The 27,969-nt window shown below is 46.0% G+C and overlaps 1 protein-coding gene across 1 annotated transcript in view; it reads right to left on the bottom strand.

The window, feature by feature from the left end:
• The window catches only part of abcc4 (ATP binding cassette subfamily C member 4 (PEL blood group)), a 516,746-nt gene that overhangs the window by 149,536 nt on the left and 339,241 nt on the right, over positions 1-27,969 (bottom strand). The window contains exons 21-22 of the mRNA XM_085999895.1: positions 23,027-23,177; positions 18,862-18,981 (exon numbers count right to left, since the gene is read on the bottom strand). Of these exons, the coding sequence (XP_085856021.1) occupies positions 18,862-18,981; positions 23,027-23,177 (271 nt within the window). The remainder of the gene's footprint in view (positions 1-18,861; positions 18,982-23,026; positions 23,178-27,969) is intronic.

The following is a 27,969-nucleotide window of genomic DNA, read 5'->3' on the forward strand; positions in this document are numbered from 1 at the left end:
AGCGCAGACACTCACACCTCGGTGGGACCTTCGGGACATAGAGTAGTGTTGTCACCTGGTGTATCACAGCTCACAAGTGAGCATCAGCAGATTGTGAAGACAGGGACAGCAATGGAGAGTCCTAGTTGGAGGGCGCAGGACTCTGCCAGCTCGGCTCAGCTGCATGTCGACCCTCTGCCTCTGGGTCCATCCATAAGATCAGCGGTGCTGGAACTCCAGGAACAGATGCAGGAGTCTCTGGCAGGTTTTGTCTCCAGGGTCGCTGCGAGTGTGGAGCGAATGGAGGAGTCCATAGCGAACATGAGCAGAGCCTTTGTGGAGTCATTGGCACATGAACGCATCACCATGGAAAGGATGGCAACCTCCATGGAGGTGGTAAGTCACCAGAGTGCAGAAAACATGGTGAGTGTTCAGAATAGAATGACATCTCTGGAGGAGCGATGGTCATCTATTGAACAGAGAAACCAGACCTTCATGGAAGTCCTTTTGAGTAGGACTGCCAGTGCAGATACGGGTTCCCATGGCCCCCCTGATGTGCAGCAAGGTGCTCTTAAGCCACTTGCAAGCGCTGAGGGGGACCTGGCCCATGAGAGGAAAGTTGGTGGCAGACATCAAGGAAGTGGGGGCTCCTCTCCAAGTGTTCACACTTCCATGCCACTGCAAAGCCCTCGGTCAGAGCCCCACCAGAGTCCACACCCATCTGAGATCGGCGTCTCAACCCCTACACAGCCACAGGAGCAGCAGACTGTTGACGAGCCCTCACAGGTTCGCAATCCCAGAGACGCCCGCCAAAGGTGTCGAGACAGGAGCAGCAGGAAAGTGAGCAAGAGGCCTCCACATCTGCTGAAGCCACAGGGGAAGCACCACGTAGGAGCATGTGTAAGAGAAAGATATTGCACAAAGTCACAAGGGTAGTCACTTGGGTGAAATTTGATGTTTTCTGTGAAAAAGCCATCAGATGAATAATGTAAATAAAAAATCTGATGGCTACTGCTGTAATTGTGGCGTGTGTCATTTGGCGAATGGGACTTTCACATTGAGGGCTTAGGATTACTTGCAATTGTCAGTATGGTGGCCAAATTGCTAGGAATCCGCTGGTCCTTGGCCACTGTCGATGCTCAGGTAAGAAGCTGCGAGGCAAAAGTGCTTGATTGGCTAGGCTAAGCAAATCTGGCCAAGATGAGTGCGTTCCTTGCATCCCAGGCAGCAATGTTCTCGCGTACTGCTGCCACTGGTTGATGGGCCTCTGCAAGATGTTCGTTTTCGCTCTCCTCCTCCTCATCTGAGGAGGATATGTGACAAGCCACTTGGTCCTCAGGAATCTGCAAGCCACGATGCTGTGCCATGTTGTGAAGTGCACAGCAAACACGACGATTCTGGAGACCCTGGCTTTTGAATACTGCAGGGCTCCACTTGATCTATCCAGGCATCTGAAGTGCATCTTCAGCAAACCGATGGTTTGCTTGATTATGGCTCTGGTGGACATGGGGCTGGAGTTGTAGCCCTCCTCAGCTTCGTTGGATGGGCTCCTCAATGGCGTCATTAGCCACGTCTTTAGGGGATAGCCCTCGTCTCCAAGTAGCCATCCGTTAAGTTGGTCTGGCGGACTGAATAGCGGAGGCACACTAGACTGGTGCAGTATGAAGGAGGCATGGCAACTGCCAGGGTACTTGGCACAAACTTGCAAAATTTCCTTCTTTGGGTCACACACCAGCTGAACGTTAAGGGAGTGGAAGCCCTTGCGGTTGACAAAAATACCTGGATTGCGATAGGGTGCCTTAAGGGCCACATGTGTGCAGTCAACGATGCCTTGCACCCTTGGAAAGCTTGCCAGATTAGCTAATCCAACCGCACACGCCGTGACACTTGCTTGATCCTTGGTGAAATGGATGTGATTGTGCGCGATGGCAAAGAGGGTATCGGTTACCTGCGTGATGCAAGTGTGTGCGGCCGCCTGGGAGATGCCGCTGATGTCTGCTGCTGATCCCTGGAATGAGCCCGAGGCAAAATAGTTGAGTGCGGTGGTGACTTTGACGGCCACTGGTAAGGGTTGTCCACCTGGTCCTCTGGCCTGCAGGTGTTGTTGCAGCATTGTGCAGATGTCACCCACTACCTCTCGCTAAAGTCGGAACCGCCTTTGGCACTGCTGCTCAGACATGTTGAGATAGCTGACCCTGTGTCTGTAGACCCTGTTTGGGGGGTATCTCCTGCACCGACGGGCTTCCATTCGCTGGCCCCTTCTGGCCTGTGCAGCTTCAGGTGGGTGAGCAGCAGCTTGGCGCTCCTGTTGGTGCTGCTGCTGTTGGTGCTGCTGTTGTTCATGGTTCTGCTGGTGCCGCGGCTGGTCTTCGTCCTCATCTAATGTCCAGAAGGGAAGGAAATAAATGGCTCCCATGCTTCTGGTATATGCCTCAGTTGAGGAAGCGCTCAGTGAAGATGGCGAGAGGGGTTTCCCAGGAGGTCACACTGGAGATGGGTGTCAGGCTCCAAACTTCCACAGCTGTGGTTATGCCTTCTCAAAGTTCCCCCAGACCTGAGACAACAAAGTCCTGCCACCTGCAAATGATGGCTGATCAAATCTCCTCTTTAATGGTTGAGCTGCAGCTGATAGTCATCAATCCAATTGTGCCCCCGCCAGGTTTCACCGTCGAGTTTCAGATCAGGCGTGTTTCACGTGGGAAAAGGGTTAAAACCGCAAAGGCCTTTCAAAATGGCATTATAGAGGCAATTTAGTGCTTGTTAAGGGCCTTAACGGCCTATCCCACCTCTTGGAGGCGGGACCATTAGACACGAATGAATGAAAATTGCTTGGAGGCGGGATGGGGCCCACCACCAGTTTTTGCAATTTTAACCCCCCACACGCCTCCAATCCCGCCTCCATGGCCCAATGAAAATCCTGCCCAAAGTGTCTCCACTTGTGGCGGGGGGGGGGGGGGCGGTGGGGGAGAGCAGGACTAGATGCCATCAATATACGATAAGCATCAAGAAATCAAATAGGAAATCCAGAAGGAACTTCTTTACCCAGATGTGGTGAGAATGTGGAACTCGCTACCACAGGGAGTGGTTGAGGCAAATAGTATAGATACATTTAAGGGATGGTTAGATAAGCATATGAGGGAGAAGGGAACAGGGGGCTATGCTGATAAGAGTTAGATGAAGAAAGATGGGAGGAGGCGTGAGTGGAGCATAAACGCGGCATGGACTAGTTGGGTCAAGTGGCCTGTTTCTAGGCTGCATATTATATGCAATTCTATGTAATTAAGACAACTGAAATCTAAACTATAAATGTTTCCATCTATATTATTCAAAGTTTTGACTCTGTAAAATGAATACAATGGTCTTGCTGGCTTTCTATTTGACATCATCGGTTACATGCTTAGCAGCAACCACCCAGATTTAACAAGAGAAAAAGAGGAGCCATTCCACTTGCAGCACCAGCAATGCTCTCTAGTAAAGGAGTAAAGGTAGCATACACGTCCCCAATCCCCAGCACAGAGGGCTGCTATCATAAGGATGTATACTTCCACTAAAATAACTGCTGGCACTCTTAATCACGCGCTTCACTGTACTCTCCACCAGCAGGTTTTCCCAAGCTGAGAGCCACGCATGGCTTGAGGTTTCTTGTTGCTATTTGATAGGTCCACATTTCAAACAAGCATATTCCCAACTCACCATGAGCAATGTGGCAAGAGATCCCCTAGTTTACAGAAAGAAATGTGCAGCTTCTGCACCGATGGTGCTTCCAATAGGTTTTTCACACAGACCAGCATGTGGCTGCCACAAAACTAATACCAAATATAATGCATTCCCCATGATTTTGACAAGCAGGGAGAGACAGCACTTAATTGCAATTATTTCTAGGCTTCCATGTTTATGACATCACCTTGCATTGTATTCTTTAGTGAATACTTTGTTTTAAATATGTTCAAAATTTAATGAAGAAGCAATCTTAAATATGTGATGTCAAACAAGTACATAATTGAAAGGATTTTGTTGAACACAAACATCTAAGGTAAAGCACAGCTGTATTAATAACTGAAGGCAAATGTGTTTCACCACTGACAATCAATTTCAATTTGAGTTTACGTCTGGCGATGAGTGAAGCTGGCAACCACACTATAATTTCTTAATGCAAGTAAGTTTTGCCAGTAAATTAATTACCCACATTTATAGATGTGGGCAATTTGACAGTTCCACCCAGTAGCTACACAACTGGAAAGTTGAAGAGTGTTCTGAGCACAGTTTTTCTATGAATACAAGTTAAGACTAGTGATGACAGCAATTATATTCTTACAACATAACTATTTGAATTACAGAAAAGAAAGATAGAAATCAGAGACAACAAAAGGTAGCATATCCATGACAGCAGCACTTCCATTCACAGGTGGGTAATCGCCCAAACCCAACATGAGAAATTTGAGATGCATTAATGCTCGAAGACCATGGCTTTTTTCACTTTTTATTTAGTTTATTTATCAGAGCCAATACAAACAATGTATGTTTCTGTATCGTCTCAATTTTGGTTCCTATTGTTCAGCATTAAAAAGATTTTAATTATAAATGGACAGCAATGCAATTATTTCAAACATTACACAAACATTTATTTACACACACATGTATTCACATAAACCCATATACCATCATACAAAACTTTTAAATACCTGTAAGTGATAATAAGTTTTGTTAAACAATCATTCAACACTGCAGCTATTGCACGTGAAATGATTAAGACTTGCTTCTTGGAAATAAAGTGGAGTTGAGCCAAACCAACTAAGTCTGCTGGGCTATAAACCTGAGAAGCCAAGACTTTAACACATCAACCAAAAATACATTAGGGGATAGAGTTTCTGCTTTGGATGCAATCGACAATCTAGGTGCAAATTGCACTAGTTTTCTGAAGGGAAGTTATGGTGCAAGTTTACACTCAAATCATTTGCATAATCACAAATCTTCCATGAACCAGTGCAGTCAGGTAGTGTTTCAGAACATAATGGCCTGTCATTTCCGATAGGAGGCTTCCTGCGTGCGAATGCCTCCTAGCGGGAAAAAATCTACGCCCTTACCGGAGGGCTCCTGAGGTCCGGACTCTTCCTCTCCTGGGCCTCCCCTGGTGCACGCTGCAGAGGCCCAGGTATCCCAGGGGCGCAGGCGGCTCGCAAGTGTCACAGAATCACAGAATCACAGAAACCCCACAGTGCAGATAGAGGCCATTTCGGCCCATCGAGCCTGCACCGACACATATCCCACCCGATCCCCGTAACCCCTACACGAACAGTTATCCCACCCTATCCCCGTAACCCCACGTATTTAATCCCCCTAACACTAAGGGTCAATTTATCATAGCCAATCAACCTAACCTGCACATCTTTGGACTGTGGGAGGAAACCGGAGCACCCGGAGTAAACCCACGCAAACACGGGGAGAATGTGCAAACTCCACACAGACAGTCGCCCGAGGCCAGATTCGAACCCGGGTCCCTGGCGCTGTGAGGCAACAGTGCTAACCACTATGCCACCGTGCTGCCCTGGGATACGCGGGCCAGGCGAGCCAATGGGAGAAGGGAATCCCCCTTCATACTTTTGACAGGTAGACCTGTCAAAAGTATGAATGGGGATCACTAAAAAAGACACTACAACGTTAAATAATTTTAAAAAAAATCACGTTTTTAAAATGAGTTAAAATTACATTAAATATTTTAAACAAAAATTTAATTTTTTGAAAAAAATAAAGTGTTTTACGGGGCTAAAAATAAACTTAACTTTTTTTAAAGTATTTTTAAATTATAAATGAGTGAAATTAAAAAAAAACTTTAAAAAACTCTTATGCTGGTTAGCAGGCGTAAGATTTTTAAGGGTTTCAGCGGGCGGAGGTTGTGCAGAAAGCGGAACTCTCCACCCGCAGAGGCCCTTCTCCAGGGCAGGCGGAGGATCTGTCAAGAGCATTCTTGACAGATCGGAAATGCCGGTTTTCAGCGCATGCGCTTCGTGAGGTCCCTACGGGTGTGTACACAGCTCGGAAATTACAGCCAAATAGTTTATTTTTTTCCCCCTTGCATTAAAAAATATTCCTCGATATATTTAGGTGAATATTTATTAATCCAGCTGAACTTGGGTTTGTCACAAAAAATAAGCATTTTTAATGAGTGTCGAGTTCACCACCTGTGAATAACCTGATTTTAAATCATTGAAAATGACTTTAATAAACTACTCAACCATTTACTAGTTTCATTGGTGTACACTAGTCAGTTTCTTAGTAAATTAAATATTTAAAAACTTTTAAAAGGTGCTTACTCGAGCCTAAAAAAAGCTTAGTTTGAAGAGTCTCCTGGAAGGGCCACAAACGGGCATAATTGGCGGAAACTTGCCGTGCTCATTAATTTGATCTGGGGGCGTGGCTAGTTTTGTGGCGGGGCTGGGTTCCAGCACGATAGTTTTTAAACTGGCGTAAAAGATCGCAGAAACTTGATTTGTGCTGGACGTAACTTGCGCTGAAAATTCCTCGATCTTTTACGCTGGTTTGGCCGAGTTCAGGACAATTACCCAGTGGAAACCCTACCCCCAGATGCCCACCTCGCAGTATTACAATGGGAAGAGATTGAAAATTAGACAAATGTAGGCAGCCAGTTTAAAAAATATCTAAATATTTAAACCTGAATAAATTGGCAAGCTATATGACATATTCTCAGAGCTTTCGCATTTGTTATTGTGTCACCAAGTGTAAATCTGCTAAGTATCATTCACTGAACTTTGCACTGGGAATAAAGCAGTAAGTGAATCAACAAATATGAGATTCTAAATGAGATCCAATTTTCAAAAACATATCCTTAACTGTTAAAAAGTAGCTTAGTAAATGTAATTTTTGTTATTAATAACCTGTAGCCAGTTATTGGGGAATAATGAACTCTTAACCTTCCCAACAATTGAGAGATAAGGAAGAATTTGAATATGATGCTTATTGGGCATCTTCAGAGACTAACAGTGGCATTTGCAAAATAATTTTCAGGTAAAATCAGCAGTCCCTTCAAGCCCCATTTAGCTTAAGGTCAAGTATTACAAAATAGCTTTCACTACTGGATCAGCAACTCGATAGGGTAGATACAGAGAAACGATTTCCTCTGATGGAGGAATCCAGATCGGCGAGGGGCAGGGGGGATCCGGGGGGGGAGGCATAATCTTAAAATGAGAGCTAGGACATTTAGGAGTGAAATGATAGAGCAGCAGTGCCACAGGAGGCTCAGGCTATCGTGCCAGGTTGTCGCAGACATTTGCAGATTGCTCGAGCATGATCAGCAGCCCAGAGAAGCGAGTGAACATACCTTACCAGTGGCTGTCAAAGTCACCAGCGCCCTCAACTTCTTTGCCTCAGGCCCATTCCAGGGAATCTGCAGCAGATATTTGCAACATCTCGAAGTCGGCCGCCCACAGATGCATCACACATGCCCTCTTTGATAAGTCAACCAATTATATCAACGTTGTCACTGATGAAGTCAGTGTTACTGAACAGGCGTTCAGCATTTGCCGCTCTGACTGGCTTCCCACGGGTGCAGGGCGTCATCGACTGCACACATGTGGCCATCAGGGCACCCCATCATATCCCAGGAGTCTTTGTCAACCACAAGGGCTTCCACTCCCTCAATGTGCAGCTGGTCTGCAACCATAGGAAGATCATCATGCATGTGTGCACCATATTCCCTGGCAGCTGCCGTGACTCTTTCGTCCTGCGCCAGTCCACCACCCCCATCCCTCAGCTCTTTGCTCCTCCAAACAGACTTTCCGGCTGGCTGCTTGGAGACAAGGGCTATCCACTGAAGACGTGGCTCATAACACCCTTGAGGAGACCCAAGTACTGAGGCCCAGGAGAGATACAATGAAAGCCACGTTTCCACCAGATGTGTCATAGAGCAGACATGCTCAAAAAGCGCTTCAGATGCCTTGACAGATCTGGAGGAGCACTTCAGTGCCCACCAGCCAGGGTCTCCAGAATCATCGTGGTCTGCTGCGCCCTGCAGAACATAGCGCAGCAGCGAGGATTAGTGCTGCATGAGAAGCAAGGCACTGAGCGCGCAGCCTCTTCAGAGGAGGAGGAGCAGGAGAAAGAGGAGGAGCATCAGTTGGAATATGAGGAGCAGGAGCTGGAGGAACCTGCGGGCCAGATCCCACCAGCACCCAAGCACATTGCTGCCCGGGAAGCCAGGGATGGCCTCATCATGTCCAGATTTACTTAACTTTATGCAGTACACCCATATGGCTGCCACTTGTTTCGCCAGGTTGGCAACATCCCACAGCCACACCATAAAGGACCCCTACAATGACCAAGCCATTCCTTTCACACTGACCACCATTGCTGGAGGTACCGTTATGTCTCACCATTCACCAACTCACTGAGCCACTTCCAAAGGTGCACACAAATTTATCCAAGACAGGAAAGTGGTGAAAATAAAGATTTTTATGGTTGACAATACATTAACAGAAACTTGACATTAACATTGAATAAAACACCCAAGTGGCCACCCTTGTGAATCTACTTGTGTGTCATCTTTCTCTTTAGCATGTTTCTACGAGGAGCTACCCCTGTGGCTTCAGCAGAGGTAGAGGCAGCCTGCTCATTTTCTGCTGCGACTGCTTAGACACTCTTGGCAGAGCGTCCTCTGGGTTTTGAAGCCTGTGATGACCCCGCCAAAGTCTGCTCCTCCTGCGACTGTGCAGGGGCAGACTCGGCTATCGCGATCCGAGGAGCCATCTGGGGCTCTGACTAAGTGGGTGGCAATGGGGAAGATGTGTAAGTGCTTTGAGAGGAGCCCCCACTTCCATCTCCCCTCTCACCGTCATCCCTCTCATGGGCCACCCGCATTTCCCTGCTAGCAAGGAACTGGAGAGCACCTTGCTGCACATCAGTGGGGTCATGAGGACCCATGTCTATGCTGACATGACCTCCTAGACAGAAGGTCTATGAGCCTCTGCCATCTATACTCCAGAGATAGCCATCTATTCTCCATAGAGACCATGTGCTCCTGTGAGTGGCACATTAGCTGCTCCATACAGGTGGCCATCCTATCCATGGAAAAGCCCACAGTCGCCATCGCCTGTGACACTCTGGTGCACATGTTGGAGATGGACTCCTCCATTCTCGGAACATTTGCAGACATCGCGGTCACAAAACTTGTCTCAGCCCACTGCACTTCTTCCTGTACCCCCAGGATTGCCCTCTGCATGCAGCTGAGCAGAGCTGGGCGTGTCCTGCGCCCACCGGCGAGGAATTTCCATTACCACCTCCTCTCGCCTTGAATATCTCTTAATGTCTCTCAATGTCTCTTAATCTCTCCTGCTTTCTATCCTATCACTGACCTTCCCTTTTGTTCTTTCATCCCCTCCCCCTTTTCCCAGCCCCTAAACTTGCTTTCCATTTCCTGCTTTTTTTCAGTTCTCACGAAAGGTCATCGACCTGAAACGTTAACTCTGTTTCTCTCTCCACGGATGCTGCCCTGGCTTGCTGAGTTTTTCCAGCGTTTTCTGTTGTTATTGAGGAGTTTCCATTGCTGTCCCTGTCTCCACCATCTGCTCTTGCTCACTTGTGACGGACCCGGTGACAACACCACTCTATCTTGCGTGGGACCCACCGATGTGTGCTTCTCTGTGCTGGTGCTGGGTGCGCTCATGTCTGGTGACGGTGTGCCCTCAGAGGCTGGAGGCTCCTCTGAGGAGTCATCTTCCTCTTCCTCCTGGACAATGGGGGTGCTCTTGATGGACCTGTGGGAGAGTAAAGAGATGAGTTAGATATGCCATATGAAGAATGGGTACACATACAATTATGCACATGATGACCATTCAGTGGCTGATGACATCAGTCCCCATATGAGTGACTGCTGTATGCCATGTAGTGTATGATGTGTAATTCTGTCACCAGGTTGCTGAGATGTCCCCCACTCTCCGTCTCCCACCTCCAGCTGCTCGGCCACTCCCGATACTTCAAACGCAGCCTCCTCTGCTGTTGTGAAGGGGCAGATGATGGAGGCCCACCTCCAGTTTTCTCCTTCTTATTGTGCGCTCTCTTCCCCTGCAAGGAGGGAAAGAAGAGTGAGTGAGAGTGATGGGTCACATCTTAAGAGGGAGACTATGATGGCTTGGGGTGGCAATGCCAAGTGGACTCCTTACGTGTTGTTAGTTGGTACGATTGCATTAGAATGAGGGTAAGTGTGAGGGGTGGCTAGTCAGGTGAGGATGTGATAATGTAGAGAGGGATGGGTGGATGTGCAAGGTATGTTGGTCTAAGTTTTTTTTGATTCATTCATGGGATGTGGGCGTCGCTGGCAAGGCCAGCATTTATTGTCCATCCCTAACTGCCCTTGAGAAGGTGGTGGTGAGCCGCCTTCTTGAACCGCTGCAGTCCTTGTGGTGAACATACTCCCACAGTGCTGTTAGGGAGGGAGTTCCAGGATTTTGACTCAGCGACGATGAAGGAACGGCGATATATTTCCAAGTCAGGATGGTGTGTGTCCTGGAGGGGAACTTGGAGGTGGTGGTGTTCCCATGCGCCTACTGCCCTTGTCCTTCTAAGTGGTAGAGGTCACGGGTTCGGGAGGTGCTGCTGCAGAAGCCTTGGCGAGTTGCTGCAGTGCATCTTGTAGACAGTACACACTGCAGCCACGGTACGCTGGTGGTAGAGGGAGTGAATGCTTAAGGTGGTGGATGGGGTGCCAATCAAGTGGGCTGCTTTGTCCTGAATGGTGTTGCGCTTCTTGAGTGTTGTTGGAGCTGCACTCATCCAGGCAAGTGGAGAGTGTTCCATCACATTCCTTACTTGTGCCTTGTAGATGGTGGAAAGGCTTTGGGGAGTCAGGAGGTGAGACACTCGCCTCAGAATACCCAGTCTCTGACCTGCTTTTGTTGCCACAGTATTTATGTGGCTGGTCCAATTAGGTTTCTGGTCAATGGTGACCCCCAGGATGTTGCTGGTGGTGGAGATTCGGTGATGGTAATGCCATTGAATGTCAAGGGGCACTGGTTAGACTCTAGCTTGTTGGAGATAGTCATTGCCTGGCACTTGTGTGGCGCGAATGTTACCTGCCACTTATCAGCCCAAGCCTGAATGTCATCCAGGTCTTGCTGCATCCAGGCATGGACTGCTTCATTATCTGAGGAGTTGCGAATAGCACTGAACACTGTGCAGTCATCAGCGAACAACCCCATTTCTGACCTTATGTTGGAGGGAAGGTCATTGATGAAGCAGCTGAAGATGGTTGGGTCTAGGACACTGCCCTGAGGAACTCCTGCAGCGATGTCCTGGGGCTGTGATGATTGACCTCCAACCACCACAACCATCTTCCTTTGTGTTAGGTATGACTCCAGCCAGTGGAGAGTTTTCCCCGATTCCCATTGACTTCAAGTTTACTCATGCCACACTCAGTCAAATGCTGCCTTGATGTCAAGGGCAGTCACTCTCACCTCACCTCTGGTTGGATCAAGGCTGTAATGAGGTCTGGAACTGAGTGGTCCTGGCGGAATCCAAACTGGGCATCAGTGAGCAGGTTATTGGTGAGTAAGTGCTGTTTGATAGCAATGTCGACGACACCATCACTTTGCTGATGATTGAGAGTAGACTGATGTGGCGGTAATTGGCTGGATTGGATTTGTCCTGCTTTTTGTGGACAGGACATACCTGGGCGGTTTTCCACATTATCGGGTAGATGCCAGAGTTGTAGCTGTACTGGAACAGCTTGGCTAGAGGCGCAGCTAGTTCTGGAGCACAAGTCTTCAGTACGACAGCAGAGATGTTGTTGGGGCCCATAGCATTTGCTGTATCCAGTGCACTCAGCCGTTTCTTGATATCATGTGGAGTGAATCGAATTGGCTGAAGACTGGCTTCTGTGATGGTGGGGACCTCAGGAGGAGGCCGAGATGGATCATCTACTCGGCACTTCTGGCTGAAGATGGTTTCAAACGCTTCAGCGTTGTCTTTTGCGCTCACGTGCTGGGTCCATCAACATTGAGGATGGGGATATTCATGGAGCCTCCTCCTCCCGTTAGTTGTTTAATGGTCCACCACCATTCACGACTGGTCGTGCAGGAGTAGAGTTGGGAAGGCAGAGTGGTGGGGATGTGATGAGAGGCACAGCAGGGTGAAGTTGAGTGTGGCTTTGTACTCACCTTTCCTGATCTAATGAGATCATTGAAACGTTTCCGGCACTGCACCCAGGTCCTCCTGAACGCATCCCTGCTGTTGACCTCCTCTGCAATTTGGAGCCAGGCTCTTCTTGTCTCCGGGGAGGTCTCTTCCACCCATTTGAAGGGCTCTGACTCCCTCCACAAGCATATGGAAGGAGTCATTGGAGAACCTGGGTGCAGCCATCTCTCCAACTGTTTGGAGCAATCAAAACCTCCAGTATGCTGCCTGCGCACTCCTAGATGAACCTTGAAATGCAATGTGACCATGGCTCCTTTAAATGTCCCGCTGAAAATGCGTAATCGATGACATTATCAGACCCGCCCCATTTAATTGGCTGGGTAACGTGGAAGGCGGGTTTAATAGGCTCCATTAGCACAAAGTCAATCTCAGCAGCGAGATGGAAGCAATAACAGGGTTGTGACCTGCCACGTCGAAGGCCCGCACCCGCCCAGGTACAGAAAATTCCGGCCATAGTGAGAGAGGAAAAATTAAGGGGTTTAGCATCTTTAAAAGTAGATAAACCGCCAGGTCCAGATGAAAGGTATCCCAGGATGTTAAGAGAAGCAAGGGAAGAAATATAGCGGACACTCTGACCATCATTTGCTAATCCTCTCTGGCTATAGGCCTGGTGCCGGAGGACAGCAAACATTGTACCGTTGTTTAAGAAGGGAGAAAGGAATAGACCTAGTAATTACAGGCCAGTCAGTCTAACCTTGGCCTCCACGGTCTCTAAATTTCCAGACTGCTTGTCCGACATACAGTTCTGGATGAGCAAAAATTTTCTCCAATTAAATATTGGGAAAACCGAAGCCATTGTTTTCGGTCCCCGCCACAAACTTTGTTCCCGCGCCACTGACTCCATCCCTCTCCCTAACATCTGTCTGAGGCTGAACCACATTGTTCGCAACATTGGTGTACTATTTGACCTTGAAATGAGCTTCCGACCACATATCCGCAGCATAACAAAGACCGCCCACTTCCACCTCCGTAACATCACCCGTCTCCGTCCTTGCCTCAGCTCATCCGCTGCCGAAACCCTCATCCATGCCTTTGTTACCTCTAGACTTGACTATTCCAACGCACTCCTGGCTGGCCTCCCATGTTCTACCCTATGTAAACTTGAGGTCATTCAAAGCTCGGCTGCCCATGTCCTAACTCGCACCAAGTCCCGTTCGCCCATCACCCCTGTGCTCGCTGACCTACACTGGCTCCCGGTTAAGTAGCACCTCGATTTCAAAATTCTCGTCCTTGTTTTCAAATCCCTCCATGGCCTCGCCCTTTCCTAAACCTCTCCGCCTCACTACCTCTCTTTCCTCCTTTAAGACGCTCCTTAAAGCCTACCTCATTTGACCAAGCTTTTGGTCACTTGCCCTAATTTATCCTTATGTGGCTCGGTGTCAAATTTTTTGTCTTACAATCTCCTGTGCAGCGCCTTGGGACATTTTACTACATTAAAGGCGCTCTATAAATACAAGTTGTTGCTGTTGTGGGCTAATTATTGGGAAAAATTCTGAGGGACCGCATTAATCAATATTCAGAAAGGCACGGATTAATCAAGGAAAGTCAGAATGTTAAGGGAAGGTCGTGTCTGACTAACATGATTGAGTCTTTTGAAGTGGTAACAAGGAGGGTGGATGAGGGTAGTTTTTTTTCTATTCATTCATGCGATGTGGGCGTCGCCGGCAAGGCCAGCATTTATTGCCCATCCCTAATTGCCCTTGAGAAGGTGGTGGTGAGTCATCTTCTTGAACCGCTGCAGTCCATGTGGTGAAGGTACTCCCACAGTGCTGTTAGGTAGGGAGTTCCAGGATTTTGACTCAGCGACGATGAAGGATCGGCAATATATTTCTAAGTCAGAAAGTGTGTGACTTGGAGGGGACCTTGGAGGTGGTGGTGTTCCCATGCGCCTGCTGCCCTTGTCCTTCTAGGTGGAAGAGGTCATGGGTTTGGAAGGTGCTGCCGAAGAAGCCTTGGCGAGTTGCTGCAGTGCATCTTGTAGATGGTACACACTACAGCCACGGTACACCAGTGGTGGAGGGAGTGAATGTTTAAGGTAGTGGATGGGGTGCCGATCAAGCGGGCTGCTTTGTCCTGGATGGTGTTGAGCTTCTTGAGTGTTGTTGGAGCTGCACTCATCCAGGCAAGTGGAGAGTATTCCATCACACTCCTGACTTGTGCCTTGTAGATGGTGGAAAGGCTTTGGGGAGTCAGTGCATTTGATGTAGTCTACATGGACTTTAGCAATGTTTTTGACAAGGTCGCACATCACAGACTGGTCAGAACAGTAAAAGGCCATGGGATTCAAGGGAATGTTGCAAGTTGGATCCAAAAATTGGCTCAGTGGCAGGAAGCAAAGGGTAATGGTCGATGGGTGTTTTTGTGACTGGAAGGCTGTTTCCAGTGGGGTTCCACAGGGCTCAGTACTCGGTCCCTTGGTTTTGTGGTATATAATAATTTAGACTTCAATGTAACAGGCATGATTAAGAAGCTTGCAGGTGATACAAAAATTGGCTGTGTGGTTTATAGTGAGGAAAAGAGCTTGGACTACAGGAAGATATCGATGGACTGGTCGGGGGAGCAGAAAAATGGCAAATGGAATTCAATCCGGAAAAGTGTGAGGTAACAAGATAAGGGAATACACAATAAATGGTAAGATACTGAGAAGTGTAGAGGAACAGAGGGATGTTGGAGTGCATGTCCAGAGATCCCTGAAGATAGCATGACAGGTAGATAAGGCGGTTAAGAAGTCATTCGGGATGCTGTCCTTTATTAGCCGAGGCAAAGAATATAAGAGCAGGGAGGTTATGCTAGAACTGTATAAAAACCCTAGTTAGGTAACAGCAAGAGAACTGAGTACAGTTCTGGTCACCACATTACAGAAAAGATGTGATTGCACTGGAGAGGGTACAGATTTACGAGAATGTTGCCAGGAGTCGAGGATTTTAGCTGTGAGGAAAGATTGGATAGGCTGGGGTTGTTTTCTTTGGAGCAGAGGAGGCTGGGAGGAGATTTAATTGATGTGTATAAAATTATGAGGGGCTTAGATAGAGTGGAAAGAAGGGCCTATTTCCCTTAGCAGAGAGGTCAATAACCAGGGGGCATAGATTTAAAGTAATTGGGTGGCGAGGGTCTGCAACTCACTGCCTGAAAGGGTGGTAGAGGCAGAAGCCCTAATCAGATTTAAAAAGTACTTGGATATGCACTTGAAGTGCTGTAACCTACAAGGCTATGGACCAAGATCTGGAAAGTGGGATTAGACTGGATAGCTTTTTTCCAGCCGGCACAGACACGATGGGCCGAATGGCCTCCTTCAGTGCCGTAAACCTCTGTGCAATGCTTGTACCATTTCATTACCTATCTCTTAATATCCGGGGTGGATATCATCACATCCTGGAGCTTTAGCTAGCTTAAGTCTTATTATATTCTCCATTACCATTTTTTTAAAAACTTATATCAAATCCACTAAGTTCCTCCCCATGACCTACTTTAACCTCAACTTAGGTTCCCTTCTACCTCGGCTATTTTGTCCTCTTCCTCCACTGTGAAAACAGATACAAAGTATTAGTTTAACAAGCCTGCCATTTCTTTATTACTCATTATAGTCTAGCCTGCATCAGTCTTTAATGGCCTCACATTCTCTTGTTATAACGATGAAAACTTTTAATGTTAGCTTTGATATTCCTTGCACCCCTTATTACTTTCTTTGTATCCCTTTGTTGCATTTCATAGCTCTCCAAGTCTGGTAAATTTCCACTATTCATAAGAACTAGGAGCAGAAGTAAGTCATACAGCCCCTCGAGCCTGCTCCGCCATTCAATAAGATCATGGCTGATCATCGACCTCAACTCCACTTTCCTGCCCGATCTCCATATCCCTTGATTCCCCTAGAGTCCAAAAATCTCTCTCAGCCTTGAATATACTCAAAGATTCAGCATCCACAGCCTTTTGGGGCAGAGAATTCCAAAGATTCACAACCCTCTGAGTGAAGAAATTTCTCCTCTTCTCAGTCTTAAATGGCCGACCCCTTATCCTGAGACTATGCCCCTAGTTCTAGACTCTCCAGCCAGGGGAAACATCCTCTCAGCATCTACCCCGTCAATCTCCCTCAGAATCTTATATGCTTCAATGAGATCACCCCTCATTCTTCTAAACTCCAGAGAGTATAGGCACAATCTACTGAATCTCTCTTCATAGGACAACCTTTATCCCAGGGATCAATCTAGTGAACCTTTGTTGCACTGCCTCTAAGCAAGTAAATCCTTCCTCAGATAAGGAGACCAAAACTGTGCCCAGTACTCCAGGTGTGGTCTCACCAAGGCCCTGAACAACTGTAGCAAGACTTCCTTACTCTTATACTCCAACCCCCTTGCAGTAACAGCCAACATGCCATTTGCCTTCCTTATTGCTTGCTGCATGCTAACTCTCTGTGTTTCCTGTGCAAGGACACCTGAATCTCTCTGAACACCAACATTTAATAGTTTCTCACCATTTAAAAAATATTCCGTTTTTCTATTCTTCCTACCAAAGTGAATAACCTCACATTTCTCCACATTATACTCCATCTGCCATCTTATTGCCCACTCACTTAACCTGTCTATATCCCTTTGTAGGCTCTTTGTGTCCTCCTCAGAGCTTATTTTCCCACCTAGCTTTGGATCATAAGCAAATGTGGATACATTATAATCAGTTTCTTCATCTAAGCCATTAATGTAGATTGTAAATAGTTGAAGCCCAAGCACTGATCCTTGTGGCACCCCACGAGTTAGTCTGTCAACCCAAAAGTGACCTGTTTATCCCTACTCTCTGTTATCTGTCCGTTAACCAATCCTCAATCCATGCTAATATATTACCCCCAACCCCATGAGCCCTTATCTTGCGTAACAACCTTTTATATGGCACCTTATCGAATGCCTTTTAGAAATCCAAATATACTGCATGCACTGGTTCCCCGTTATCTACCCTGCTAGTTACATCCTCAAAATTCTACAATAAATGTGTTAAACGCGAGTTCTCTTTCATAAAACCATGTTGACTCTGCCTAATCATATCATATTCCTTTCCTTTTAGCTTGCTACTGTCGCTTACCTCATTTGTTGACCATTTGCCTTTTATGGAGTATATTGGTTTTGTATCATAACGAATACTTTTTGAATATTTCCCACTGTTTGTCTATGGGTTTACCCATTAAGAGTTCAGTCCAATTTACTGTGGTCAATTTATTTCTCATCCCTTTGAAGTTTGCCTTACTTAAATTTAAAACTTTCGTTTGTGACTCTCCCTCTCAAATCTAGTATCAAATTCAATCATATAATGGTCACTATTTGCACAATACTCCCTTACTGTCAGGTTGTTAACTAATTCTTGTTCACTATACATCATTAAATCTAATATGGCCTGTTCCTGTGAGTTCTAAAACATACTGTTCTAGAACGCTGTATGAAATACATTCTCGAAATTCCTGCCTTTATTACATTAGCTGTTCTGCTACTTCTAGTGTCTGTGAAAATGTTAATCTTTCAATAAAATCACAGTTTCTGCAACATGCTTTCCTGATCTCCGTATTTATACATACCCCCACTACATCACTACGGCCAGGTTGCTGTAGACAATTCTACCAGTCTTGCATTCTTTGCTGTTCCTTAACTCTACCAGTGTCTACTAGCGTTTCCATTGCCTGATCACCCTGGCTGAAATTCCTTCTTCCTAATACGGTAACTGTGTGTTATTATCAATATTGATACTCCTCCTTCTTTCTCAATTTCCCTTTCCTTTCTAAAGACCTTGTAGCCTGGAAAATTCAGGTCCCAATTATGCTTAGCAGCAACCACACAGATTTAAAAAGGAAAGAAGATGCAGCCATTACACTTGCACTACCAGCAATGCTGTCTAATAAAGGAGTAAAGGTAGCATATACATCCCCAAACGAGGCACACAGTTGGCTGCAATAAGAAGCATGTAGCAGGTTGTAGCATGGTCACTCTAATGGCTACTGCACCACACCCATTAAGCTGAATTTGTGCTTCTAACACTTGTTTTAATTCTTGTGCTATGTACGTTTGACTCTTGCCTGCACTATCAATCAACCTTTCCTCACTCAGCTGCCATTTCATTAAAATATGTTGGGTCAAGTTTAAAACTAGCTCCACATACAAATCATTGAACTAAAACAGGGTTTGAAGACAAATGTTCTCCAGAATTAAATACACCATTGCTGCTTCAAATCCATAAGTGCACATTTGAAGTATCCAAGGTGCAGTGGATTCACTGAACTTTTTCCCGCTCTTTCCTTTCCATTTTTCTATATGTTCCTGCAATGCTGAAGACTAGAAACCTTTGTGGAGTGTAGCTTCCACAGATCCTGAGCACATCTGGTGCCTCACCCAAATGGCTATTGTGCACAACGCCTAAAAGTGACCGTTGGTCACCTATTCTACATGGTGGGCATCACAGCGTAACTCACTTGCACTTGCAGCAGGGGTCACTAGGTATTGAACAAGAACTGGATAAACCTGAACTACTGAAGAGCTCCATTCTTATAATTATCCACTGAGCTAAATTGTTTTTCAACTTTTACAATCCAATATTTGAGGTGAAATAGCTCTTAAATTTTCTTTTTCTTTGATTTTAAAGGATTTTCACGATGGCATGTAAATTATTGAGGAGTTGGGAAGACAATAAAAATCATATGAAGCATTTCACCTGAATGAAGATCTTGATGTTCATCAAATTTTGCTTGAAACTGTTGCTCTGTTTTTGTGGCACGAATAGTCCAAAGTCCTTGAAGGGATGAAGATAGATGGGAGAAAACTGGGCTTCGAGCTGAATTAAAAATCAACATATAGTTCAATAATTTTCTGCGGTAATTTTAAATATTGTTGCATTTATAAAAAAAAGTAGCATCAGCTCAGTGCCTCCAGCAATTAATGGCATAGACTTTATATATATTTTAAAATCTTTGCTTGGGTGTGCACTTCCTGTTATCATGACTTTTCATCACACTTTTGTGTCAAGTTAACTTGCTATAGTAACATTTTGTATTCATTTTTGCTTTTGTTTTGGTGGAGGCGGGCTGGGGGAGGATTAGCCGGGGTGGTGGAGTTTTGGTGTGGGGGGGGCAGAGGGGTAGAAAGAGAGGGCGGGCAGAGGTTAGGCCACTGGGGGGGGGGGGGGGGTGGGCGGAGTTTTGCCGGGGGGGGGGCGGAGTTTTGCCGGGGGGGGGGGCGGGGGGCAGAGGCTTGGCCGGTGGGGCGGAAGGAAGAGAGGGACGGAGTTTTGGTGGGGATGCAGAGATTTTTTTTTTGCGGGGGGGGGGGGGGGGGGGGGGAAAGAGGGCGGGGAAGTGCACACCCAAGCAAAGATTTTAAAATATATATAAAGTCTATGCCATTAATTGCTAAAGGTTGATTGAAGGGTGGAGGTTTGGCTGGAACGTGGAGACCTGGCCCCGGGGGTGACGACGTGGAGGTTTTGCGGGGGTTGCCGGAGTTTTGGTGGGGAGTGACGGAGATTTGGCGGGGCAGTACTTCCACCTACTCATCCATGGTCGTCCCAGTCCAAACTCATTTTCTGGGTCGGGACGGAGAGATGCGCGGCTGACTCTCAGCAGTATTACTGTCATCAAGAGGGAATCCTCTAGTGCCAGCCAGGAAACTCTGGCAAGGATGCCACTACAGCCCCTGAAGATCCAATGAGAGATGTAAAGCAGCAGAAGCACTTATCATCTATTGTATATTAAAAACAGTGTGGTCACAACATCAAAAGTATTACACTATTAACATTATTATGTGACAGTAGATATAATTAAGACAACTAGCACCCCAACAAAAATACATTACATTTCTTTTTAAAGTTCTGTAAAAACAACTGGAGTCCTCTTTAAAAAAAAATGTGCAACATGATTAATGTAAAAAAACACAAAGGCGAATTTCATCAGAATCGGCCTCCAAATAGTGAGAGGGAGGTAGAGGAGCAAATCTGCAGGGAAATTGCAGAGATATGCAAGAGCTATAGAGTGGTGATATTGGGGGACTTTAATTACCCAAATATCGATTGGGATAATGCTAGGGTAAAGGGAAAGGAGGGGGGAGGAATTTCTGAAATTTGTTCAGGAGAATTTCCTTGACCAGTATGTTCTTGGCCCAACTAGGAAGGAGGCATTGCTGGATCTGGTGCTGGGGAATGAGGTGGGCCAGGTCAACCAAGTGTCTGTGGGAGAACACTTGGGTACGAGTGATCGTATCATAAGATTTAGATTAGCAATGGAGAGGAGCAAGGAACAATCTAGAGTGGAACTTCTAAACTGGAATAGGGCTAACTTCAATGGGATGCGAAAGGATCTAGCCAGGGTAAAATGGAACTAAAGACTGACAGGAAAAACTGTAATGGAACAATGGGTAATCTTTAAGGAGGAGATGTTCCAAGTACAGGCTAGGTACATTCCAACAAGAGGGAAGGGTAAGCGAACCAAAGCAAGGGCTCCTTGGATGACGAGGGAGATAGAGAAGATGATGAAAGAAAAAAAATGAGGTTTATGATGCATGTCTGGTGAATTCTTCAAGGGAGCACCAGACCAAATACAATAAGTTGAGGGGGAAGTGAAGAAGAAAATAAGATTGGCAAAGAGAGAATGTGAGAGTAGAATGGCGGTTATCATAAAAGGGAACCCAAAAATCTTCTACCGGCATGTAAACAGTAAGCAGGTAGTATGAGGCAGGGTGGGGCCTATTAGAGACAAAGAAGGTGATATATGCTTAGAGGTGCAGGGCAAGGCTAAAATACACAATGAGTACTTTGTATCGGTGTTTACCAAGGAGATGGATGCTGACAAAATATTGGTAGAAGTGGAAAAGGTAGAAGCAATGGAAGGAGTGAAAATTGACAGATAGGATGTACTAGAAAGGCTGGGTATGCTTAGAGTGGACAAGTCGCCTGGTTCAGATGCTTGCATCCCAGGTTGCTAAGGGAATTGGGGGAGGAGATAGCGGAAGGGCTTGCCATAATTTTCCAATCTTCCCTAGATGCAGGGGAGGTGCCTGAGGATTGGAAAGTGGCAATGTGACACCATTGTTCAAGAAAGGGTGTAAGGACAATCCTAGTAACTGCAGGCCGGTCAGTTTAACATCAGTGGTGGGTAACAATAATCAAGGAAAAAATTAACGGGCACTTGGAGAGGTTTAAGCTAATTAAGGAGAGCCAACACGGATTTGTAAAAGCCAGATCGTGTTTGACTAATCTAACTGAATTTTTTGATGAAGTAACAGAGAGGATTGATGAAGGGAATGCAATGGATGTTGTCTACATGGATCTTAGGAAGGCGTTTGACAAAGTACCACATAGAAGGCTGGTTAACAAAATTGAGGCTCATGGAATAGGTGGGTCAGTGGCAGCTTGGATAAGGAATTGGCTTAAGGACAGAAAACAGCGAGTTGTGGTAAATGGCTGTTTTTCAGACTGGAGGATGGTAGACAGTGGTGTTCCCCAAGGGTCAGTGCTGGGGCCACTGCTTTTAAAATAAATGACCTGAATACTGGAATACAGCGTAAAATTTCTAAATTTGCCGACGACACCAAACTTGGGGGTGTGGCAAACAGTGAGGATGATACCAATTGACTGCAACAGGAAAGCTAGCAGAATGGGCAGACAAGTGGTAGATGGAATTTAATACAGAGAAGTGCGAGGTGATGCATTTTGGCAGAAGGAACAGGGAGAGGCAATATACACTTTATGGCACCATTTTAAAGAGCGTGTAGGGACAGAGGGACCTGGGAGTTAATGTGCGTAGGTCCCTGAAGGTGGCGGGACATATTGAGAGAGTGGTTAGCAAAGCACACGGGATCTTGGGCTTCATAAATAGAGGTATTGAGTACAAAAGTAGAGAAGTTATGCTGAACCTTTTTAAAGCGCTGGTTAGGCCACAACTGGAGTATTGCGTCCAGTTCTGCTCACCACACTTTAGGATGGATGTGAAGGCCTTTGAGAGGGTGCAGAGGAGATTTACCAGAATGGTTCCGGTGAGGGGGGATCTTAGCTACAAGGACAAGTTGCAGAAGCTGGATTTGTTTTCATTAGAGCAAAGGAGGTTGAGGGGTGATTTGATAGAGGTGTACAAGATTATGACGGGTTTGGATAGGCTAGGCGGAGAAAGGCTGTACCCACTAGTTGATGGTACAAGGACTAGGGGACACAGATTTAAGGTTTTGGGCAAGAGATATAGGCTGTGAGGAAAAACTTTTTTATGCAGCGAGTGGTGATGACCTGGAACTCGCTGCCGACGGAAGCGGTGGAAGCGGAGACACTCAATGTTTTCAAAGTGAGACTGGATAGACACTTGAGGGAAATAAACTTGCAGGGCTGCGGGACTGACTGGATTGCTCTACAGAGAGCCGGCACGGACTCAATGGGCTGAATGGCCTCCTTCTGTGCCGTATGACTCTATGACCATGACTCTATGACTAAAACCATCCACTACTGGCTCAAAGATGGTGATCAAAACCCATCTTCCACTGACAAGAACTTGCATTTAGACATGTAATAGTGGCAATAGTTAAGTAAATTCACCATCACCAGCAAAGCAGCACATAGGAACAAATCTTTAATCGTACACCCAACAAGAGGAGGAAATGAAGCAGCGGAACTTGGTTAAATATTCTCCCTTGCAGTGACCAACATTGGAAGATGTAAAAAAAGCCTGACAATGTAATCTCCTCTTCCCTCTACCCCACATCCCTTTGCCACCTCGTCCTCTCGCCCTCCCTCCTCCTCTTCCATTTCGCCTCTTCCCTCCCGTTGTTAACTTAAAAAAAGCTATGCTGAACACAGTTAAAAAGGTCAGGGCCTGTAATTTAATTTTCAGTGTTCCACTTACTGGTTGATTCCATGCGTTTAATGTCACGTGATGTTTCCAAGAAATAGCGCCGGAGGAAAAAGAACACAATGACAAGTGGAGTGATTGGAATAAGTATCCAAGGAATGACAGATACTGCCACAGCTACCACACCCAAGATCTGCAGGAAAGTCTGAAAAAAAAGCATTTACTGTTACTATCTCACGAACAACCAGTTCAATTACTATATTACAATACAGTGGAACTCTGACTGGAAGGGATCCCATTGCAGATGGTCCACTAGAATAAGGACACACTGATTATTAGCTGTTAACAGGAGCAGAGGTGCTTTTGAATATATCACTCTCCTTACATCTCATTTCTTTTCAATTTTTTAGAAAATTGTTTATAATTTGAAAGTGTTCCCAATTTTTAAATAACATTTAAAGTCAAGTAAAACTACAATATAGTAATTACCTATTCTATCACAAACTGATTGATGTCTCACTATACAATACTACTGGAATTCTGAAGTGCCCCAGGCCTGCACCGTGATGCTATTGGGTCTTGTGTCCCATGTGGGACAATCGCTTTGTCGGTATCAATGTAGCTGTGCATTCAGATTAGCGCTACTGTAGGTGAAAAAATAGTTTTACGTAAAGAAATATTGAAAGATCTGTGCTAGATGCCTCAGAGATGAAAGGTGCTTTTTTAAACTGCTAGATAAAATGATTTCAGCACCAAACTCTTCCCCACGCCCCCATTCATTTCAAGTCAGGTACCATTTGCGCTGGGCTCTGCTGTGTAATGGGAAAACCCAGTTGCTGCATCAGTGGAAATGTAGGGGAATCGGCTTCCTTAACCTGACGGCACATTCGTAGACCCACATTTTCATGTGTCTACCATGCTGTTAGGTGGTGGGGGTGGCTGGGGGGCGGTGGTGGTACTTATATCATGATCCACAGCTGATTAAAGAAATGATTAAAGAGATAGAACAGGTGCTCTGTGAGCCTCTTGCCCAAATCTTCTATAGTTCAATAGAGTCAGGGATAGTTTCCTTATACTGGAAGCTAGCTCATATAGTTCCTATTTTCAAAAAGGGGACAAATCAGAGCCAGGGAACGACAGGCCTATCAGCCTGACAGCCATTATTGGGAAGATGCTAGAAAGGATTGTAAGAGATGCCCTATATGATTACTGGGAAAGGGAAGGAGCCATTAGAAATTCATAACACGTCTTCCAAAAAAATAGGAAATGCTGTACAAATTTGCTGAGTTTTTTTTGAGGAAGTCACTAGGGTAGCGGATGAGGGAAATCCAGTCGACATTCTCTACCGGGACTTTCAGAAAGGTCCCTCACACTAGGTTACTTCACAGGATAGAATCATGTGGTATCAGTAGGAATTTGAAACGCTGAATAAGGAATTGGCTCTGATCCCGCAGCCAACAAGTTGTAGTTAACGGAACAGCCTAGAGATATGTCACTAGTGGTGTCCCCCAGAGATCGATCCTAGGCCAGCTACTGTTCACTGTCTTTACAAATGATGCAGACAGTGGTGTTGGGAATATGGTTAAGTAAGTTTTGTAAGATTCGCAATTTTCAGCAAAAATCACGCAAGAAAACTGGATAAAATAAGACTGTTTATTGACCAAAGTAAGCTTACACAGAAAAACCTTTGATAAAAGGGCATACAAAATGGCCGCCAGGCCCCGTGATCAGTTTCTGAACCATTTTATTTCTGTTACTGCAAGCCAGACAGGCTTGTGGATTGAAGACAGTGAGCCCGCGAAAGCCAGTATCTGGGAACCGAAACTCAGAGCAACAGCATACATATTCAATGGATTATAAGTACAGGATGGGGCCCATCAAGATATGGGCGGACAATGTAAAAACACTTATACCCATTTATTGTACAAAGGAAAAACCGTTTAGCAGCCATCAAGGAAAATGTCCGGACCGATCAATATGCGAACCGAGCCGCGGTGACAATGCAAAGGACATTAACAGACATTATCGGCCAGGAAGGCCAGTTTAAGTTATCACCGGCTCCGTTACAAGACAAAGCGCCCCTGCAGAGATCTCTGCCCGCCAAAATTAATACAAAGACAGGACTATGATTTGGCGGGAGATAAGACTGTCCCAAAAGAGTATAACTATGGATTGAAAGTCCATCTAAGTTACTTCTTCACTGCTACGGCTTCTTGTTGGGCGACTTCAGGCTTCCATTTCTTCAAGAACTTTCTTCTACGAGGAACGAACGAAGGGTGGACGGTGCCCGGATCGGCGCCTCTTCCACTTCGGCAGATCGATGAAAACGTTTTCGTCTTTTTAAAGACGGACGGTTTCGGAAAAAGGACAACGTGGCCGGTGTTCAGCCAAACAAGGCTCGGCCACGACGAGAAGACGATGAGGGTGGCCCGGGTACTGGGGTCGGGAGATCATCGACGACCCAGGCCGACGGAGAAGAAACCCTCTGGAGAACCGGCGATCGATGCCACAAGATTCTCCCATTTCCATAGAGTCAAGTTCATAAATTTGTGCATGATTGTAGTTACTTTAATCTGTGCCTATGACATGTATTTTGTAATGCTTCAAACTGTTCAAAAATAAAAGCATCCATTTCGTGCTATTCAGCCTGGTCTATTGAGTCCTCTTCTCTGCACTACTGTTCTCTGCATCTAAGTCCAAGGTCTAGAACCGTAGGGGGAGTGGGTCGAACCACTCAAGGGTAATTCTTGCACGAAGCCTGGCAGGGGGCCAGAACGGGCAAGAGAGCAGGAAAAACCCCCCTACAGTTTGGATGTGACACAAAAATCTGTGCAATGGCTAAGACAGCAGAAGGACTGCAATCAAATTCAAAAGATTTAAATGTGCTCGGGGAGTGGGCCACACAATGGCAAATCGCATTTAATTTGAATAAATGTAGTGTCACGCATGTTGTTAGGGCCAACACAGAACACACGTATCATTTACAGGGAACAATACGGAAAGAGGTTGAGAGAGAAAAAGATCTAGGTGCACAGATCACGGAAGGTTCATGACCAATGTAGAGAAACAAATAACCTCCCAGAGATGTCAGGGAACATAGGGTCTGATGAAAGGGAGGAACTGAAAGAAATCAGTATTTGTAGGGAAATGGTAGAGAAATTGACAGGATTGAAGGCCGATAAATCCCCAGGGCCTGATAATCTACATCCAAAATTTCCAAAATTCGATAGACTCTGGAACATAAACCATGGATTGGCGGGTAGCTAATGTTACCCCACTGTTCAAAAAAGGTGGTAGAGAGAAAACGGGGAATTACAGACCGGTAAGCCTGACATCGGTAGTGGGGAAAATGCTGGAGTCCATTATAAAAGATGTAATAGCAGAGCACTTGGAAAACAGTGACCGGATCGGACAAAGTCAACATGAATTTACAAAAGGTAAATCGTGCTTGACTAATCTACTGGAATTTTTTGGAGGATGTAACTTGTAAAATAGATAAGGGAGAACCAGTGGATGTGGTGTATTTGGACTTTCAAAAGGCTTTCGATAAGGTCCCGCACAAGAGATTAGCGTGTAAAGTTAAGGCACATGGGATTGGGGGCAAGGTATTGACTTGGATAGGGAACTGGTTGGCAGACAGAAAGCAAAGAGTTGGAATAAACGGCTCCTTTTCCGAGTGGCAGACATTGACTAGTGGGGTACTGCAGGGATCAGTCCTTGGACCCCAGCTATTCACAATATATATTAATGATCTGGACGAGGAAACTAGATCTCCAAGCTTGCAGACAACACAAAGCTGTGTGTGCTGTGAGGAGGATGCCGAGAAACTCCAGTATGATTTGGACAGGTTGGGTGATTGGGCAGAAGCATGGCAGATGCAATATAATGTGGATAAATGCGAGGTTATCCACTTTGGTGTCAAAAACAAGAAGGCAGATTATTATCTGAATGGCAATAGATTGGGAGAAGGGGAAGTGCAACGAGACTTGGGTGTCCTTGTGCACCAGTCGCTGAAGGTAAGCATGCAGGTGCAACAGGCGGTTAAGAAGGCAAATGGTATGTTGGCCTTCGTAGTGAGAGGGTTTGAGTACAGGAACAAGGATGTCTTGCTGCAGTTGTACAGGGCCTTGGTGAGACCACACCTTGAGTATTGTGTGTAGCTTTGGTCGCCTTATCTGAGGAAGGATGTTCTTGCCATGGAGGGAGTGCAGCGAAGATTCACCAGGCTGATACCTGGGATGGCAGGAATGATGTATGAGGAGAGATTGGGTTGATTGGGCTTGTACTCCCTGGAGTTTAGAAGAATGAGAGGTGATCTCATTGAAATTTATAAAATTCTAACCAGGACTAGACAGACTAGATGCAGGAAGGATGTTCCCGATGGTCGGGGAGTCCAGAACCAGGGGTCACAGTCTAAGGATAAGGGGTAAGCCATTTAGGACAGAGATTAGGAGGAATTTCTTCACCCAGAGAGTGGTGAAGCTGTGGAATTCTCTACCACAGAAGGCAGTGGAGGCCACTTCATTAATTATATTCAAGAAGGAGTTGGATATATTTCTTAAGGCTAAAGGGATCAAGGGATAGGGGGAGAAAGCAGGGACAGGGTACTGAATTTGGATGATCAGCCATGATCGCATTAAATGGCGGAGCAGGCTCGAGGGGCCGAATGGCCTACTCCTGCTCTTATCTTCTATGTTTCTATGTAAACTGTAGCTCAAGCTGACAGATTATTGGGTTGTATTAAGAGAACCACTCAGTGTAAATCAAAGGACACCATTTTGACACTATACAGGCCGCTGGTCAGACCGCATCTGAAGTACTGTGCCCAGTTTTGGTCCCCCCACATGGTGGGTGATACAGTGGCCTTGGAAAAGTTCCAGAGGAGAGCTACAAGATTGATTCCTAGCTTAAAGCATCACAGCTACTCAGATAGGCTCAAGGACCATGGTCTATTTACTTTAAAGCAGTGTAGACGTAGAGGTGACCTGTTGAGGTCT

Source organism: Somniosus microcephalus, chromosome 10 (genome assembly GCF_052327205.1).
Source record: "Somniosus microcephalus isolate GS21.2 chromosome 10, FLI_Smic_1.0, whole genome shotgun sequence".
Taxonomy (NCBI): domain Eukaryota; kingdom Metazoa; phylum Chordata; class Chondrichthyes; order Squaliformes; family Somniosidae; genus Somniosus; species Somniosus microcephalus.